At 42.0% G+C, this 18,806-nt stretch overlaps 2 protein-coding genes across 3 annotated transcripts in view; one reads left to right on the top strand and one right to left on the bottom strand.

The window, feature by feature from the left end:
- Positions 1–5,976, top strand: part of LOC124858679 (SLX4 interacting protein) — a 57,455-nt gene extending 51,479 nt beyond the window's left edge. The window contains 2 exon segments of the mRNA XM_047350815.1: positions 4,382–4,488; positions 4,576–5,976. Coding sequence (XP_047206771.1) covers positions 4,382–4,488; positions 4,576–5,284 — 816 coding nt within the window. The 3' untranslated portion in view covers positions 5,285–5,976.
- Positions 5,977–7,752: 1,776 nt separating this feature from the next.
- Positions 7,753–18,806, bottom strand: part of jag1b (jagged canonical Notch ligand 1b) — a 38,529-nt gene continuing 27,475 nt past the window's right edge. The window contains exons 15-26 of one of the 2 annotated variants that reach the window (XM_047350812.1): positions 18,615–18,728; positions 18,390–18,503; positions 18,133–18,246; positions 16,647–16,763; positions 15,972–15,999; positions 15,550–15,635; positions 14,199–14,312; positions 14,006–14,115; positions 11,831–12,073; positions 10,993–11,124; positions 10,644–10,785; positions 7,753–9,631 (exon numbers count right to left, since the gene is read on the bottom strand). In XM_047350812.1, coding sequence (XP_047206768.1) covers positions 9,156–9,631; positions 10,644–10,785; positions 10,993–11,124; positions 11,831–12,073; positions 14,006–14,115; positions 14,199–14,312; positions 15,550–15,635; positions 15,972–15,999; positions 16,647–16,763; positions 18,133–18,246; positions 18,390–18,503; positions 18,615–18,728 — 1,790 coding nt within the window. In that variant the 3' untranslated portion in view covers positions 7,753–9,155. The remainder of the gene's footprint in view (positions 9,632–10,643; positions 10,786–10,992; positions 11,125–11,830; positions 12,074–14,005; positions 14,116–14,198; positions 14,313–15,549; positions 15,636–15,971; positions 16,000–16,646; positions 16,764–18,132; positions 18,247–18,389; positions 18,504–18,614; positions 18,729–18,806) is intronic. The other variant, XM_047350813.1, reaches the window with a different exon arrangement.

Here is an 18,806-nt window from a genome sequence, read left to right as displayed (position 1 = left end):
CCCTTTACTACTTTGACACCCCCTAAATAAAGTCCAGAGGAACCAATTGCTTTCAGAAATCTTGTTTGTTTTCCACAAGCCATGTAGAGAACACGGCAAACGTGTAAGGAGTTCTGGCCAGATGAGACCAGAACTGAACTCCTTGTATTACTTGCAAAACACTACGTGTGTCAGAAAAATAACACAGCATATCACCCTGATGTATGGTGGCAGTATGATGCTGTGGGAATGCTTTTTTTTTGTTTTGTTTTGTTTTTTAGTAAGAACTGGGAAGCTGGTCAAAGATGATGTGAAGAGCTAAACATAGCGCAGTTATAGAAGCAAACATGTTGGAGGCTTTAGAAGAATGGGGTGGAGGTTCACCTTCCTGCAGGACAACATCCGTAAACACACAGCCACAGCTACAAAGGAACAGATTAGGCCGATGCATTTTCATGTTTTGGAATGGCCCAGTCAAAGTCCAGACCTAAATCCAATTGAGAATTTGTAGGAAACTTGGAAACGTGATGTTTACACATTCTCTCCATCGAATCTGACTGAGCTTGGGCTGTTTTGTTAAGAATAGGCAGAAGTTTTGGTCTGGAGAAAAGCAAAGCTGGTAGAGACATCATTCTTCCTCCACTTCACAATTAGGGATGTAAACACTTTTGCAAGATACTGTAAGCGCTTTTTGTTAATCCTGTTGTGGTGGAGATGGGGTTTATAAAAACAAATCATAAGCAATATGTGCTTGATGAGAGTCTTGCATGGATGGATGGAAATAATGAGACTATGAATAAAAATCTGATTTGGAGAAAAGATCGCTGGATGTTATTGACAAGCTGGCCTTTCAGGGTTCACAGCAGATGAGAATAATTTATGCTTCACCTCCTTCTGTCTTGTTATCCCCTTTTTCTCCTCGTACATCCGACCTTCCTCTGTTCATGCTTCTTCCTCTCCATGACTCGGTTCTTTCACTCTCTTGTTCTTTTGAAGTCTCTCCGACAGGAACGGAAAGATTCTGAACTTTCCCAGGGAGCCTCCCTTTGGCTTCTTGTTGATTTTTCTTTCAAGTTCACTTTCAAACAGGATTTATTCATATTAAATAGCTGATAATGCATAATCAAGCCCTTTCAGTGCAAATGTTGGCACTCACATTTTTTGCTTTCTTGCTGTTGTTGTTGGGGTGGGTGTGTGATTGTGTGGGCGAATGCAAGTTTGTACGTGTGTCACTGTCGTCAGTCCAAAGGCCAGCTGTAGCTCTGGCTTCTGAGCGAGAGTAAAGAGTGAAGCGCTGCCCACACTGAAGCTTGAGTCCGTTCCTACACAAAGAGCGGCTTGTGGAGAACTTCCTGTGTGGGGATTCTTACTCTTGTGGGCATATTGAAGAGACGTCTGGGGTCAGGCAGTGTGACTTTGGGAGGTGCCTCTGCTTTTGTTGTACTCCTCTAAACACTCTTTCATATTCTGTCTGTCTGTCTGTCCTGTCTTTTTCTTCTTCCCAACTTCCCTATTTTCCGGCCTCCCCCTTCACTACACTCCCTCCGCCTGGCCTCTTTAGTAGCTCTGCAGCACTGCAGTTACTTGGTCTCAACACCCAGTGCAAAGCCACAGAGCTCCAGCCTACTCCTGCAACCTAGGGCAATTACTCCTTTTCTCTTGGGTTTCCACTGGTATCGTGTTTGTGGAAGTGGACCTTAATGATTTTTCATGCTGCTTTTAAAAACAACTGGTGGATGCCAGCGCTCACCACACCGGCTCTCCCCGTCTTGAAGAGCACATTGATCATTTTATGAACCAGTTTATAGGAAGGCAATGATCTGAGAAATGGTCGATATTAAATAAACATAGTGGCCACTCTGTTGAATTTTCCCAGATTAAACGTCAGTGTGGTTTCTTTTCCCCGCTGTGACAGTCATGAAAGGGACACGGATCTGTGAGTTGTATTGTCATCTGGCCCAAAACGGTTGTCCACGGTGAAGTAACCTCACACATATATCACACATATATTATATTTTCCACTTAATCAGTCGAACATCCAAACTTTTAGTAGTGGATCGCATTTCTAATAAAGGGCCTTACAAAGGTTTTCATGTCCCACATTGTTTCGTGTTAAAGCCACAAACGTCAATGTATTTTAGTGGGATTTTATTTGATATACCAACAAAATGCATAACTGTAAAGTGGGAAAAAAAGAAAACTGCAGGGATACTGCAGCATGATATGATCTAAACCGTTCCATTGTAGCTCCCGCTAATTGTTGACGGTCTTTCTCCTGCTAGAAGGGGAAACTTCGTCCCATCTCTAGTCTTTCCTAGGTTCTCTTCCAGGATTATCTATATTTGGCACCATTCACCTTTTCCATTAAGTATGACCAGCTTCACTTTTCCTGCTCAAGAAAAGCCTTCCCACAGCATGATGCTGCCACGACCATGTTTTACACAGGATATTCTGTTCAGTGTGATCTCATCTGATCAGAGCATCTCATCTGAACCTCCTTCCACTTATTTGCTGTGTCTTGTCCCGCTGTGTCTGCATGACTTTTTGTAAACTTCAAGCACGACCTCATATGACTTTTGTTGAACAACAGATTTTGTTTTGCAATGCTTCAAGGAGAAATGCATGTCCACAGTGTGATGCTGCCACCACTATGTTTCCCAGTGTGGGTGGTGAGTAGTGGTAGTTTTTCTGCCTCACATACTTTTTTTTAATGGCCAAAAAGCTACATGTTGGTCCTTGTCCCGTCTGACCAGAACGCCTTCTTCCACATGTTTGCTGTGTCCTCTACATGGCTTCTGAAAAGCTGCAACATGGACTCTTAGGCTTTCTTCCAACAATGGCCACTCTTCCATTAAAGACCAGATTTGTGACAACTAACAGATATCTGTTAACAGATTTTCACACCTCATCGGTGGATCTCTGCAGCTCCTCCAGAGTTACCATGGGCCTCTTAGCTGCTTCTCTTATTAATGCTCTTCTAGGTGTGTCAGTTAAAGTGCACCTCCATGTCTTGTTTGGTTTGCTTTTGTGCCATAGTCTTTCCATTTGTGGATTGTGGATTTTCGGTGCCCTGTGAGATTTTGAAAGCTTGGAACATTGTTTTATAACCCAGCTCTTATTATCTCCAAATAATTAATAAATGACTAAATACATACTTTATTGTACAAATAGTGAGATTTTGCTCGGTGAGCGAACGCACGACACTAGTCATTTAAATCTACTTATAAGGAAACCAAAATAGTCAAGTAGAACACAATCTCCATCAAACAGACTTAACCGCAGAACATGTAAAGGCTCAACAACATCCTCTGCAGCCTATGGCTGCTGTGCATACTACTTAATTATGCACCATTTAATTTTTAATGATAGAATACACACATAATTGATTAAAAGGTGTCCTCATAAAAGTTCTACCAGTTCAGAAACGCTGACCATTAGACAAACATTTCTAAAGATCCTATTCCTTCAACATGTGTATAAGAACCTAATTGCTTTGGTACAAGCAACTATTTTGTGCTCTGTTTTGAAAGGGCTGGGTAGCTTTTACCTGAGGGTAGCAGATGCTTCACTAATGTTCTCCAACAAACCTCTGAGGCCCTCACAGAGCAGTTGAATTTATACTGAGATTAAATTACAGACAAGTGGACTATTTGCTAATTAGTTGACTGTTAAAGATAATTGGCTGGATTTTATTAACAGGTATCAGACTAAAGGATATAATACACTTCTGTGCCACATTTGTCAGATTTTTATTTGTAAAAACGTTAAAAACCGTAAAATACTTCCTTTTTTTTACAGTTAGGCTCCACATTGTGTCGGTCTTATCAACTAAGGTCATAATTAGTTTGTGGTAGTAATGTGACAAAATGTAAAAAGATTGAAGGGGTTTGAATACTTTGGTAAGACGCTGTACTCCAGCCTTGCTCTAATAGAACAATCTAACATTGGCTCTTTCCCAATCTGAAACTTTCACACTGTGCCATATTTTATTGCAATTAATTTACAATGACAGACTCTCTACCTCCAAGTTCTGCTCAATTTACTTCCATCTTCTAGTCTCATAAAACTGGAGTCTGTTCTCGGGTCAGCCAAGGAAAAAAACCTTCATTAGTGGCCCGTTGAGGACACATGTTGGTGAGATCCAATTTTTGGCTTGTTCTATGTTCTGCCTCAGAGGCCCCCCCTCCTGTAGCAACCAAATGTTACCCTTTAGGGAAATAATTATCAGCTTTTTCTTGAATCTCAGGAAAATCTCGATTTTAACTAGGTTATTTCATATTTTCTCTTGTGATTATTCTTATTTCCCTTCACTCCCGCGATGCGCTTACATTTCCTTCTTCCATCAGGGGATGCAGCCAACCAAATCCCTTTTGTTTACACCTATTCTGTTTGTCCTCTCTAGACTGAGCTGAGTGAGCAAACCAGATCAGAATATTTTTCCAGTGTGGGAGAAATCCGAGAGCTTTTACACAGCCCGAGAAAAACAAAGACGTCTGTGCTTCAAAAGATGTGAGTATGATCTAATGCTTTCCAACCCCACCAGTCAAAGAGGACACTCACACGTTGTTTGTTCTAATGCTTTTAACTTTTTTGCAGAGCCAAACAAGCCTGTGTCCAACAAGAGATCTGTGGTTCCATGACTGAGATGCAGCAGATGGACCAGAGAGGCTTTGCAAAAGAACAGGGGTTGGAACATGAATCTGGGCATTCAGAATCAAGACCAGAGGCCGTGCCCAAGTCTGACCTGAACGCACCCCTGGAGAGAAACCACAAGGTTCCTTGCAGCGATGCCTTAATTGAACTTGAGGTTCAGATATGCTCTTCTGAAAAGCAGAAACATGAGGCAGACCATGAAATAACACAGAAGACCAGCAAGAGGTACGAGCCCAGTGATGCTGGGGAAGATCCTGGCTTACAGCTGGCCAAGAAAACGTGCCTTGGAAGCCCTTCAGCCCCAGTGCAAATCCACTCTACCTCACAAACATCCAACCATAACCTCCCTCCTCTGCTGCCACTTCCTCCAGTCAGAGTGATGGCAAAGTCCAAGGCTTTCCCTGTCTCCGAGTGCAAGAAAACCACACTGGAAATAGAGCTGCTTACTCCAGGGAAACAGGCCCAGAGGCTCCTCCTCACAAGCAATAACACAGCAAAGACAAACCAAAACAGGCCGGCCGCAAGTCTGAGGGGCCTATCTGTCAAGCCCGCATCCTCGGGCTCCTCTATTGGTTCCAGATCCACGCTCGGAGAGGAGGGGAGTGAAAACGTGCCCAGAACCTCGAGATTACGACGAACGAAGAGGTCCTGAGAGGGAGAGGAGAGCTGAAGTAAAGATCCCTGACGCCACGGAGATAGAGATTTTATTCTGTCAGGCTGCATGTTTGCAGCTCATGTGGTCTCTTCAGACAACTTTACTTGTTCTCTTTAACATGTTGTTCTTGTAAGTCGCCTCAAATGCTAACCGCTCTTTGTCAATTTATACTAAAGCATTTGAGTTTTCCCTTGACAAAAACTTAAAACAGGCCTGTGCCTCTCCCGTTTAGTAGCAGTCAGCCAGAGTGTTCTCCAAATGAAAGTCAAAAAACCCTTATTGGAGAATAGGTTTGGTTTTGCGTTAAAGATCAGGGGTTTGAGACAGGCAGGAGCCACGCAGTACGTCATGGCTTTCAGTCTGAAATGCTGGCTCCTACGCGTCTGAAAAGTGTCCAGTATCCCCGCTGAAGCTCTGATGTGATTGATGGCAGTTTCCAGACTTATTTCATCACCCCATTCTTATTTTTGTTTTTTTAAACCTCAGTCATATGCATTTTATCTACTACATAGTTCCTGAGCCTCTGAAGACAGTGCATTGCTTAAAGTTTTCACACCCCGTAAGCCGTTTCCCATTTTGTCACGTTGCAACCACAAACTTTAATGCATTGTGTTGAGATTTTATGTGACAGATAAATGCAAAATAGGGCATAATTGTGAAATAGAAGGAAAGTGGTAGTTTTCAATTTGTTTTTTGCAAATAAAATTCAGAACAATGTTTGTATTTGACCTTTATTCCAGGAGGACTAAATAAAACTCAGTGCAGCCACCTTCTTTATGTAGCAGATACTCCAACTGCGTGTAATTTAGGCCTAGTTTACATTGTGGGACCACCTACAGCTGCAAGTTGGGGTATGTCTCTACCAGCTTTGCAAACCTAGTGACTGAAAGTTTAATTCAGTGGAAAGCATCTGTCTTGTCACAGATCTCTTAGGTCTGGACTTTGACTGGTCCATTCTAACGCATGAATATGCTTTGACCGTTTTTTTTTTTTTGGTCTCCCGCTAGTTGTACTGGCTTGTCCTGCTGGAAGGTACACCTCAGTTGCAAGTCTTCTGCAGCCTCTAGCAGGCTTTCTTCCAGGATTCCTCTGCATTTAGTCCCAACGATGTTATCAACCCTGACTACATATGCTGTCCCTCATGGAGAGAAGCATCCCCACAGCATGAAGTTGCCACCGTAAAATGTTGGTCTCATCTGATTAGAGCGCCTTCTTCCACATGTTTGCTGTGTCTCCTACATGTCTTGAAGGAAAATATATTTAGGACTTATGGCTTTCAAGAATTGTTTTTTCTAGCCAGCCTTTCCAGAGTGCTTAACTAATAATTTGACTCTCTAATCTGAGCTATGAATCCCTGCAACTCCTCCAGAGTTACCATCAATATCTTCTGATTAGTCCTCTCCTCGCGCAGCCTGTCAGTTTAGGTGGTCGCCCTTTCTTAGTAGGTTTGCAGTTCTGTCATACTTTTTATTCTCAGATGGTGGACTGAACAGAGCTCTTTGAGAAGTTCAAAGTTTGAGGTATTATTCTATAATCTACCCATTTTAAAATTTACCTAACTTTATCTTTCTCCCTGACTTGGCTGTTTTTCTTGGTCTTCATGATAGATGTCTGTTCTCTAACAAACAGAACAGCTGGATTTATTTACTTATTAGGTGACTTGCAGTGGCTTTAGTGTAGGGTGATAAATGACGGAGAATAGAAATTCATGCCACTTTTTTTTTTTTCACATACGAATATTATATATATTTACAAATAAAAATTAGCACGGTTCAGCTTTTTTTCTGGATCCCAACCAAATATTAGCAGCTACTTGGGCAGAAGTCGTCGCTCTTTAAATAGAATAAGATAAACGTCAACGACAAAAAAAAAAAAATTGTACTTAAACCTTCTGGAATGATGCAAAAAAACGAGTTGATTTTCATTCCTTTAAATTTTCTTTCACACACAGAGCAGATTGGTTAATGCTTAAGGCAGCTCTGCAGAGAGGTCTGGCCAACAACAGTATCTGAAGCTGTAACTGGAGACGGGTCGCCATCAGAAGCCAGTTCTGTTCTCCTGGAGACAGATTAGATTGGCCGGGTCCTAATGTTCCAGGGTCATCCTCTGGAGGTGTTGCTAATCCCTGGTCTCAGTTTTAATCCTGTCAAACATATTCCCAAGAGATTCTCCTTAAACGCTGATCTCTGCCCGTCTGAAGTTTTTAAAGAAAGCCTGGTGCTTTAGACCAGACTAACAAGGGGGAACATTGTGAGGGGATCATGGGGTGTGAAGGTATTTTTGACCAGATGCAAGGATGACCAGCTATAACACAATTAGCTGTAAACATATTTGGACAGGGACCTCGTTCAGAGCCTATGAAGTGTCTCCAGCCTTGGTTCCCAAGCCAGCTGCATGAGAGCGCTCTCATAATGTGCTCCGACATGTTCTGGCCCCCAGATGCGTCACAGACACAGACTCTGAAGTCAATTTCTCCAGAACAAAGACAACTTTAATTCTCTTTTCATACAAAATATTTAATAAATATGACTTTTCAAAAAATATATTGCCAGATCAACACATAACTCTCAAGTTCATAACACAAAAATGTCAGAAAGGACAAAGTGTTGCCAAGATCTTAAAGCGTTAACAAATGAGATAAAACGTTGGTCTTTAAAGAGCCTCGTCTTTTGTTTTTTTTTTTTTTTTTTTTTTTTTTAGAAATGGGTGCAGAAACAAAGCAAACTCTAGCAGAGGAAGGCAGTGTTTGCATCAGTGTTCCCATTGCCCCCCCACTGTTCAAGTATTATGCTGACTAAAGCAGATGGGAATTCGACAGCCTTTGAAATACGTGGGTGGATTAAAACTGAAGCTGCTGAAGAATTTTTGTTCCCTTACGAGTAAATTTATATCCATTAGTGGCAAGCAATATGTTTGCCACCATGTCCAACCCCCCCGCAGCCGAAGGAGATCTTCTTGTCATCCTAACCTCACTTGGCCTCGATTAAGGTCCTGGCAACAATGAATGAAATGTCAAATGTATAAAAAAAAAAAAAAAAAAAAAAAAAGAGTTTTCAGGCGTGAAACTTTCCATCTCGTCTAAAATTTTGAAATTTGCCTTTTATGAAAAAAAAGAAAAAAACGTTTTTAAAGAAATAAGCTTCTCCAGCTATCAGAACCTTCAAACTAGACAGAACATAAATAAAAAGGAATGATATCTTTAAGGCTCTTGATTATTAAGTTAATAAATCAAATATACACAATGATTAATAAAAAAAATTTACATATCTACAAGTTCTAAATTGTCACATAAATTCTTCATATTGGCAGCAACTGCTGACACTGAACCATTTCTTCTCTCGCTCTCCCACCAAAAACTGAAAATAAATAATAAAGTGGATTTTTTTCCTCTTTTTTTTTTTGCTGACAGTTGCTCAAGTCTAAAAGCTGAAAAGGCACTTTCTCCAAATGAAACTAGAAGGAATTCAAAACGCATACTAAAAAAGAATTAGCTCTAGTGTTGAACACGTCGTGTAGGTTTAGTCATTCAACAACAATTACACCAGAAGCCCCCTTCCATTTGTCCACTAAATTAATAAAAAGAGGGGGGAGGTGGAAACGAAATGCACAAGAGGACACTTTTGCGAATTGTTCTATGGTGAAATGTAGACCAGTGCCTTGTGTTTCCAGCCAACCAAAGCAACCGTCACTGCCAGTGTAAGCCAGCTTGTCAAAACTTAAATTAACACGGGGAATGTGTGAAAATACTGAGGGGTCAACAAATGACATGACCTTTTTTTATTAACTACACATGTCGTGGCTCCCCGTTTTCACCCACCACCTGGGTGTGAAGGAATAAGGCTTGGTTGCGCAGCAACACAGCTGTCTGCTATACAATGTAGTCCATCCTGTTTATGCTGTTTGCCGTCTCCAAGTCCCTGTTGTCCTGTTTATTAGTCCAGTTAGGATGCTTGGATGTTGTGTTGGGATTGGAGATGGGCGCCTTCTCGTCCCTCTCCACCAGCGTGTATGCTGGCTGTTTGGCGAAGCGGCCCTTCTGTAAGTGCCTCTCCTTGTCGTCCTCATCCCCTTCGGGATTATTTGTCCTTATTTTGGAAATGATTGAGTTCTTGTTTTCGTAGTCTTTGATGGGCACCGTCAGGCCCACATGCTTCTCTATAGGGTTCTTGATCTGGTTGAGGTGCTCCCGCACGTTGTTGGTGGTGTTGTCCTCGGAGCCGGTCGGCGACGTCCCATTGTGGTTGCTCTGTTTCCGTCGCCGCCGCAAGCACCACAGCAAGATGGAGACCAGCAGGAGGACCCAGATGACGATGAAAATGGAGGAGAGGAGGGGAACAAGGTAGTCTGATGGAAGAGGATGAGAACATGTCAATAAGATCCCAAATTATAAAGGAAATGTCTCTACAGACATTACCGTGTCAATGATGCATGATTTGCAAGGCTCTTTATACATAGAAATTCGTAGCATGGCGTACAATTTTATTTACCCTAAGTCAATATAGAACCACCTTTAGCTGCAAGACTTCCAGCTTTACACATCTAGACACTGAAATGTTTTGCTCATTCTTCTTTGCAAATAGATGGGTAGCATCTGAATGGCAATTTTAAATGTAGAACCGGACATGCTTTGCTCTGAATCCTATTGTAGCTCTGGCTGTACATTTAGGGCCACTGTCCTGCTGGAAGGTGAACCTCTGTCCTACACTCAAGTCTGTTGTATCCTCTAGCAGGTTCCAATATGCTCCATCTTCTCTGACCACCTTCCCTGCCCCTGCTGAAGATGACCTTTCCCGCAGCATGATGCATTTTGCATGATGTGTTTTGCATACAAGTCAAAAAGCTCACACATGGTCTCATAACTAAAGCAACTTCTAGATGGTTTGTGAAAAACTGCACACAACATCAAGACTTCTAATGTTTTTTGCCACCGTCATAAAAGTCCTGATTTGTGCAACCAATAGTCGTTTTATTTGCATGTACTACTTCGTGTTGCGGTGAAAAGGTTGAATGTTTCCAAGGCGCTGTCCTTGGTCAAGGCACAGGCTGCTGTCACTGCGTTGATGGATGGTGGACACATGCGGAAATCCAACCACTCTCACAATGAGCCTGCCCATCTAAACCCACACAGCAAATCAGCTTTGCTCTTTTTCCTGAAATTCTGGCTAGACTCTGTTTACGCTCTGCTACAACTGCCATCGCATGGCAAACCTGGAAGGCTTCATGTGTGGGAGGGGAAGGAAATGCTTTTCAAATAATCACATTTTTCTTTTTTGCTTAATCGTTGCTGTCATATTTAAGGTGTGGCCCTATCTCTACTGATCAAGTGTGTGCATGTCTGAAAATATGTTTTTTATACCACTTTTGCTGGGTCTTGGCACTCGTGCTTTGACGATGGCGGACAGGATTGTGTTGTTCCCATTCCCCTTGCTGACCAGGTCAATTATTCGGTCTGTGATCTCTTTGATGGGATTGCGATCCAAGCGATGGTCTTCAGTAGACTAGAGAAAAGAAATATCAATGTTTTTAAAGTTTGGCAACTGACTTGTCTCCAAGAGAATATAGGTTCCCCACTAATCACACAATATAACTCAATTCATTAAAGCATCCTTAACTGCTGCTGGGATTACATGCTGCAGGCTATAAATCAAACTTCTGAGCATCCTAGGGAGAAACATGGCAGACCAGGAGTGGGAAGAGGCACTTACAAGGCAGACGTGGATCTCGTTGCTGGCCGAGAATGACGGGTCACAGGTTATAGTCACAGAATGCTCCAAGGAAAAATTCCTAACTATGTTCAGGTTCCTCAGCTGCTTACACACTCCTTCCACAGTCAAGCCCTACATATTAAGAAGAGATGAGGCATACGTTAACGACGCTGCAGGTAATTAGGACTACATCTGGAGTGCTGAGGTAGTTTTAGCAAAAAGGTTAAAAATCACATGTGGATCAATTTCGTCTAATTTAAATTAGATTTTAAAAACGTTATTATGCTAGAGAGTTTATTCCTGGTTACAACTAGAACTGGCTTTTCTTGACTGATACCGATTTAGATTTTTGTTTAAATTTTTTTTAGGACTGTGACAGAGAAAAGAGGAAAAATGGGCTGCCAATTCTTTGATACAGGAAACTGTTTATATGTTTACAGACAGAAAATGGTGGAAGTTCCTAACTTTCAGGCATTTCATAAAATTTGGAGATTTACTGATTTTCAATTATCCGATTTGCTGATTCAAGGGAAAAGAAATCTCCCAGTTTCCTTCTCTGTCCAGTTGATCATGGCGTTTCTAGCTATGTCCTAAAATTATTCTTACAATGTGTTGACACAACTTCATTCTAATAAGCAACTGAATTATATAGAGAAGGCAATTAAACACATTTCATGACACATGCATAAATTATTTAGAAGTTGCTTAATGCCCTGAGATAGGCCTAACGGCTTTCTCTAAACTTGATCTTTCACACATTGCTGCTCTAATTCATTTACGACCGATCCCAAAAAAACGATAATTTAATCTCCTGATTCCCGGTGTCGAGGGAACTTACCGCAGGCATGATCTCCTTTTTTAAGATGAAGGTGATGTTGGCGCAGCTGTTGTCCTGGTAAGAGGAGCTGGGGTGGCATTTGATTCGAGGCTGAGGGAGGCCGGAGCCCCAGCACTCCCCGAGCTCCGGGCAGGGTTTCACAAAGCAGTGGGCTTCTCTCAGGGGCAAGCAGCTCTGATCTGGGGGGCATCCACCTCGCCCTTTGGCGCCAAGTTTGCAAGACTTCGGGCCACACCACATCTGCTGGGGAAAATGTGACAGAATCACAAAATAATCCCAGAATGGGATCCTTTTGGAGCGGAGTCTCCTTTTTAGCTTGAAAAACCTAGAACAACCTTAATCCCTTAATCACTTGTTTACTCTGTCCTGAAGCCAGTTACACAGTTCACACTCGTTGAGTCTCTTTGCCCCTCTGTGGGTATAACTCTACTACAAGCTGTGAGGTCAAAACATTTCCAGACATCAGGAAAAAAACTTCAATTTGTGCCAAAACACACATCATGTGGCATGAAACTCATTAATAGTTGTAACAATGGAAAAATATTACACTTCCAGATCATTTTCACCCCTCCAGTTGTATTTATAAAACACCATTGTGCATCTATTCATAGACAAGCATGATAGCATGACCTCAAGCTGCTCCTTTAAAACCGAAGTTCTTCCTTTGGCCCAGCGCGGCTGTGGGAAATTCATCTGACACCAATTATCAATACTGCCTTTGTGTTTCTTTTCAAAACAAACTGGATCGTCCCGGTATAGAATTCGACACTCCCAAACCGGCTCCACCCAGACACAAACAGTGTTGTTGTGGACGAGCGTGACCCTACCTACAACCGAGAACAGGACACACCCACAAATACATCCTTTGTATCAATAACCACTTTGTGTGAGGTTTCTCACAGAACTCCTGTCTTCAGTAAACAGAGGCATCATGCACTTCACAACTGAACAGTGAACACAGAATAAACATCGCAGTTTTATGTTGCCGGCCGACATTTATCAGCACCCCTGGTAAAAAGACTTTTGCTGCAGCAGTTTAATCTCACACTGAAGAATTTAATTTGAGTATAAATTCCTGTTGACACAACTATTGGTATGTCTAACACTTATAAATAAATAAATGCAACTGAAGCATTTCTAGCTCAGTAAAAATTAGAGGTAAAGATGGCCCCCTTTTTCTTTAGCCAATACTCAAAATAGGTAAAAAAGAAAACCTGCCTTTAAGGTAAGGCGAATATGTGTTGATCTTCATGAATTAAGAAATGTCTAAAAGAAAAATTGCTCCTCACCTTAACTTCTACATGTATATAGTCGGAGCAATAACTATAAAAATTAAACAACTGGAATTGCTGCAAACTTTTATTTTCCTAAACATAAAAACGTTTTCTTCCAAAAAGGGTTTGTGAATCTTTGTTTACATTTGATTCTGTAGTATACAGGAAATGCAAAAGTTCAAAGTAAAAATAAATAAACAAAAATAGCTTTTTTTGGGAGGAAAAGTTTTACTTTTCATATAGAAAGTACTCCTAGATCAGTGCTTCTCACGACGAGTCTGGTTTTCCTTTCTACTGTCGCTACATGCACAATGCAATCGACTGTTGCTACCAGCTCTTCCAGGAGGAGTGAATGCTGCAAGGCACTGACTCCATGCAATCTGATGGGTTTCCTTAGAAAACTATTTAATCAATTTAAATAATAATCTGAACTTGACTGCATTGTTGGATAACTAGGATCAATTGGGATGTATGTACTTGACTTGGAATCTGTCTGTATAATTGGATTAAATTGACCTTTGTTTTGTAAAACGTCTTGAAATGACGTGTTCTGAATTGGTGATATATCGATAAACTTTGGAGCTGTAAGCTTTGCTCAGATGAGACTAAGGTTCAACGTCTCAGCAAACAAGCATTCCACGTGGGTCTGGAACAAAACAATGGATGAATACGTGAACAAACAGGTCATGCTCACTTTTAAGTACGGTGGAGGATATGTGATGCTGTGGGCTAGTTTCTCTTCCAAGAGCTCTGGGATCCTCAGAATACCTGGACATTTTAAATAAAAATCTGGGCAAAGATCCCTCTCTTAGTACTAACTCTAAATTTATTTTCAAGGCTTTTTTCAATTCTTTAAACACAGATGCCAATAAATGTGGCCACCCTGTATGTATTGACATACCTTTGTGCACACCACTTTTCCATTGGAGCAGTGACAAATGTTGCAATCGTCATCCCAGCTGGCTCCATCCACGGCAACGTGCCCATTACCAGAGCAATGCTTTCTTGTTTCTATGTTAGAAAAGTACATGCATTGTTAGAAACTTGTATACAAAAAAAATGTGCTTATTTTTTAACATTCTGCGAGGACATACTATCTTGACAGTGGATTCCAGTTCTGTCTGGGGGACACAGGCAGCGATATCCGTTGATCTCGTCCACGCAGGTGGATCCCAGGGCGCAGGGAGAGGACTGGCACTCGTTAATATCTGTTACGGAGAAGCAGAGTCAGGGAGAAGAAATTATTTAATGGATAAAAAGCACAGACATTCAAATATTAAGTTAAGCAAATCAGCACTCAAATTTACTTCTTTGGGATCATGTTATCGAGACTGCGCATATACGTACCGTAATTAAAAGATAAAAACCTAAACAAACAGCCCTTAAAGGAGCCCTGGAAAGCCCCCGACCCCTTGCAGCTTTCATAGAAAGTCAGCGTCATTAGCAGGTATGTAGGAGCTAAAGGTTGGACTAAACAGAACAAAGGGTTTGTAATGGGAAAGAATGTGGCCATCTGAAAGCCTTTAAGAGGGAAAACAGTCTGAGTAATCAGTGTCAGAGAGCATGGCTGATTAGCTGCTGGCTCGCTAAGCTGCTTTACCCCTGGGGACACAACACGGCCCGGTGGAGTGACACCAAAATGGCTCAGGCTGGCCTGCAGCCCGGCGTTCAGATAATTGGCCGACTAGACCTTCCATTTTCAAGTGACTGATTGGCTGCATAGACACGATCTGACTGGCTGACTGATGGATGGGTAAAGATGCACTGATCAACGTTTTGTGGCAGATTATTGTTTTTTGTAAATCTTAAGCTGCCGAATTTGGACAATTCTGATTTTTCCTACATTCAAGATATAGGAACAGCATTTAATGTTATCCCAGTTTTCCTGCCCGGATCTGTCATTAATATTTGTATTAGCAGCAGAGGAGACAACATGCAGTGTGTGCAAAGGAGCAGTTTGTAAAGCCTTTTTTTTTTTTTAAAAAAACAACAAAATGATTACAGATTGATATTTTGAACCAATTTTAGAATCATATCAGCAGCTAGGATAGCTAGCATGACTAGTATGTGGGTATAAAGTTGTTTTGTTTACAGGTATGACATCCACATCGAAGAGTGCTGCCATTACCGTAACATCATAGTGTTTATATGCGATGTGTTCATAGATCGGTAAAAGATTGGATTTTTCAGTTTCAGACCAGCTTGGTCACCATTCTGAACCATTTAACAGCAGATTTCTCACTGCATTTGTTGTTCCAAGTTTGTTTAATTAGATGCAGGAGAAGTGCAAGTGTGACCGGGCATTTCTCCGGCTATGTGGTACTTGGTGAAAGGAAGTGCTGCCCCTCCCCCACCTGTTGTTGTGCGGAGCTGCTGGCAGAAATAATGCAAATTCTAGCCACCAACAGATTTATTGGTGCATATCTAGGAAGGGTTAATACTCACTGATCCGACAGTCTGGACCGGCAAAACCTGGGGCACACTCGCAGCGGTACCAGTTATCCCCATCCACACAGGTCCCACTGTTGTAGCTGAAGATAAAAAAACAAAAACAAAAACAAAAAAGCTACTTCAGGTTGGAGTTTCTCAGCAATCAACATAAAAACAGATTCTTAAAGACGTAAAAGATATTAATCTGTTTTTTAAAATAGCAAACTTGTGCTTCAGAATATGTTTTGTTAAAAAAAAAAAGTCACATGAGAGTTCGCAAAACAGGGATAGGCGATTGAATCCCAGAAAAGACGCTGAAGGGAGGGTGTTTGCCCGACTCTCAGCAGGGGGAAACATGCAGGTGAGGTGAGACACACAGGAGGAGCTGCTTGTTTACACCAGTTGAAATCTACAGGGAATGTTTGGTTTCCACTTACCATGGGTGGGGACTGCAGTCGTTGGTATCTGTACAAGAAAGAAAGAGACAAAAACTGGTGAGTGTGCTATTTTTTTTTTTCTCTCCACCCTCAAGTGGAGGTGTTCAGCGCACACTGGCAGCAAAAGAGCAAGTCTGGGCTTGCGTCTGCAGAGGCATAATAGGTCGATCCACACTGCCTGTTCACCCGGCGTTATTACCCGAGCGTACACCTCCACACCCTAAAGTCCATTTCATCCCCTCTCCAAACGAGGAATAGCCGCAAGAGGAATTTATGTTCTGGACTACAAGCATACAGGGCAGGAATCCAAGGAAAGTTGGGGGAATACAGGAAGGCTGTAGAACAAGCAGACATGACACTGTTTGGACAGGAATGCAACGACAGAAAGAGGGAGACGGGTGGGGTGTGGGACCGGGGAAGAAACATCTGTCTTCACTTTCCTCTGCCCTTCTCTCTCCTCCTATGCTTTCTCCTCTCATGGCCGGCATCAGCCAGGGAGAGGCGAGAAATTTATAAAGAAAAATTGAGGAGAGGGGAAAAAACAGCTGCAGATCAAAAGATGATGGAAGAGCTGGTTTTAACTAGAAGCAGAACTTTACCTTTGCCCTAAGTAGCATGAGGTATGTAATCATTTCTTTGGCGATAAGTGTGTAAATCAGTGCTTATTCCACTTACTCTGAGTGCACGTTGGACCCTCCCAGCCTTCCTTGCAAACGCAGGTGAAGGAATCCCCCTTGACCACGCAGGTACCTCCATTCTCACACGGGTTAGGCAGACAACTTGAGTTTTTGGCTGAGAAAGGGAGTGGAAGGAAATGCCAAATACAACAATCACTGCACGCACCTTAAACATAACATGACTTGATCAACACTGGTTCTGGTTGGTTTGCTTTGATGTGTGCAGTCTGTACAATCAGGGAATTAAAGCAGATATCTATTGGCACCAAGAAATGGGCGGGGATGGAGAGAACTGACTGCTGACAGAGTTGAGGGATAAAAATCCTTTTTATGAGAAAGTCCGATCTAATGAGCATCTGAGGCAAGACAGAATTAATGAGAAATTACTTCCTTTTTGTCACGATTTGTCCTTTTAAAATATCAAACTTTTAAGTATTTTATGTGATAGACCAACACAAAGTAATGTGCAGTTGTGAAATAGAAATTTTATGCAAAAAGTGGCCGCCTCCCTGATTCATTAGAAGAAAATGCTTCCCCACAGCATGATGCAGTCATTTCCACACCCAAAAAGTTAAAATTTGTCATCTGAATAGAGCACCTTCTTCCATGTGTGCCATTTCCCCTACATGGCATGTGGCCATCTCGAAATAGGACTTCTCAGTTTTCTTTCATCATTGCCCTTTTTCCTGCCACTCCTCCATATAAAGTTTAGATTTGTGGGGTGCAGGACTAATAGCGGTTCTGTCAGCAGGTTCTCCAACATGAGCTGCGGATCCCTGCAGCTCCTCATCAGCTACAACGGATCTCTTGACTGCTTGTTTGGTTAAAATTCTCTCATTGCCTGGCCTGTGAGGTGGGACAATTGTGTTTTGGCAAGTTTGCGGTTGAGCTGCACAGAAGCAGCAGTCGTCATAGCAACATCAATGTGTGCAACATTGCAAAGGATTGGAAGCAATGTTTGGTGGGATAATACACTAGAAGTGCAAATTCCGCATGCAAATAATATCACTTGCCTGATAGACACTTACTACCGTTGATGCCAAAATATTTATTTATTTTACATATTATATATTTTCAGTGGCTTAGATGCTGAATCTCACAAAGAGCAATATTCAGTCATTCAGTATCGTAACGGCACAAGTTTTCCAGAGATCTGGCCATCCTATGTTGCAGTTGTCCCACACTATTTACATTTTTCAATGTATTGAACAGTCCTTAGAAATGTTCAAAGATTGGGATTTTATAACCTAACCTTGCTTTAAACGTCTCTACAAGTTAACTACGACCTGACCTGTCGGCTGTGTTCCTTGATCTTCATCGTGCTGTTTGTTAACTAATGTTCTACAACAAACCTCTGATTTTATTGGAGGAATCAGAGTAAAGAGGGTTAAATACAAATCCCAATACAATTGGAAGCTGTAACTTAGCAAAATGTGAAAAGGTCACTGTAAATAACATCAGACTGCAGTGACTGTGCTGCTCACCTATGTTGCACGTCGTGCCCTCCCAACCTGAGGAGCATATGCATTGGAATGCGTCGCCCTCATCATGGCAGGTGCCCCCATTGTTGCACGTAGCTTCATCACACTGGCTTTCACCTGCAGGGAACGTGTAAAAAATCTTAGGGTTTCAAAGGTAGAAGACAATTCAGTACAGCCATGAGCACATACCATGAGCCTGCATGGACAGACTACAAGGGTGTGGAAAACCAAAAAAGAAAAAAAACAATAGAGGCTCCTACGTGAGTGGCAGGTTTTTCCCTTCCAGCCATTTTTGCATTCGCAGAAGAAATCAGACACCAGGTCCCTACATGTCCCTCCATTATGACAGGGGTTGGTGCTGCAGTCATCTATGTCTGGAAACATTAGATGGGTGTGTGTGATCAAACGGGTGATCGAATAAACATTTTTTTGTTGAGACGCAGCACGAGCAATTACAGTAAAGATGCGGTGGCGGTGCTACTCACTGATCTCGCAGTGGTCGCCCTCCCAACCGTCGGCGCAGATGCACTGGTAGACACTGACTTTGTCTATGCACGTGCCTCCGTTACGACACGGGTTGCTCTCGCAGTCGTTTATGTCTAAAATTAAAAGGGAAACTCAGTGACATCAACCATCACTGTGCAGAACAAATGTAATTCTGGTATTAAGGCTAATTT

The sequence above is a fragment of the Girardinichthys multiradiatus genome, chromosome 22, assembly GCF_021462225.1.
Source record: "Girardinichthys multiradiatus isolate DD_20200921_A chromosome 22, DD_fGirMul_XY1, whole genome shotgun sequence".
NCBI lineage: Eukaryota > Metazoa > Chordata > Actinopteri > Cyprinodontiformes > Goodeidae > Girardinichthys > Girardinichthys multiradiatus.
Note: the sequence above shows the minus strand (reverse complement) of the source record. Positions and strands in the feature narration are given on the sequence as shown.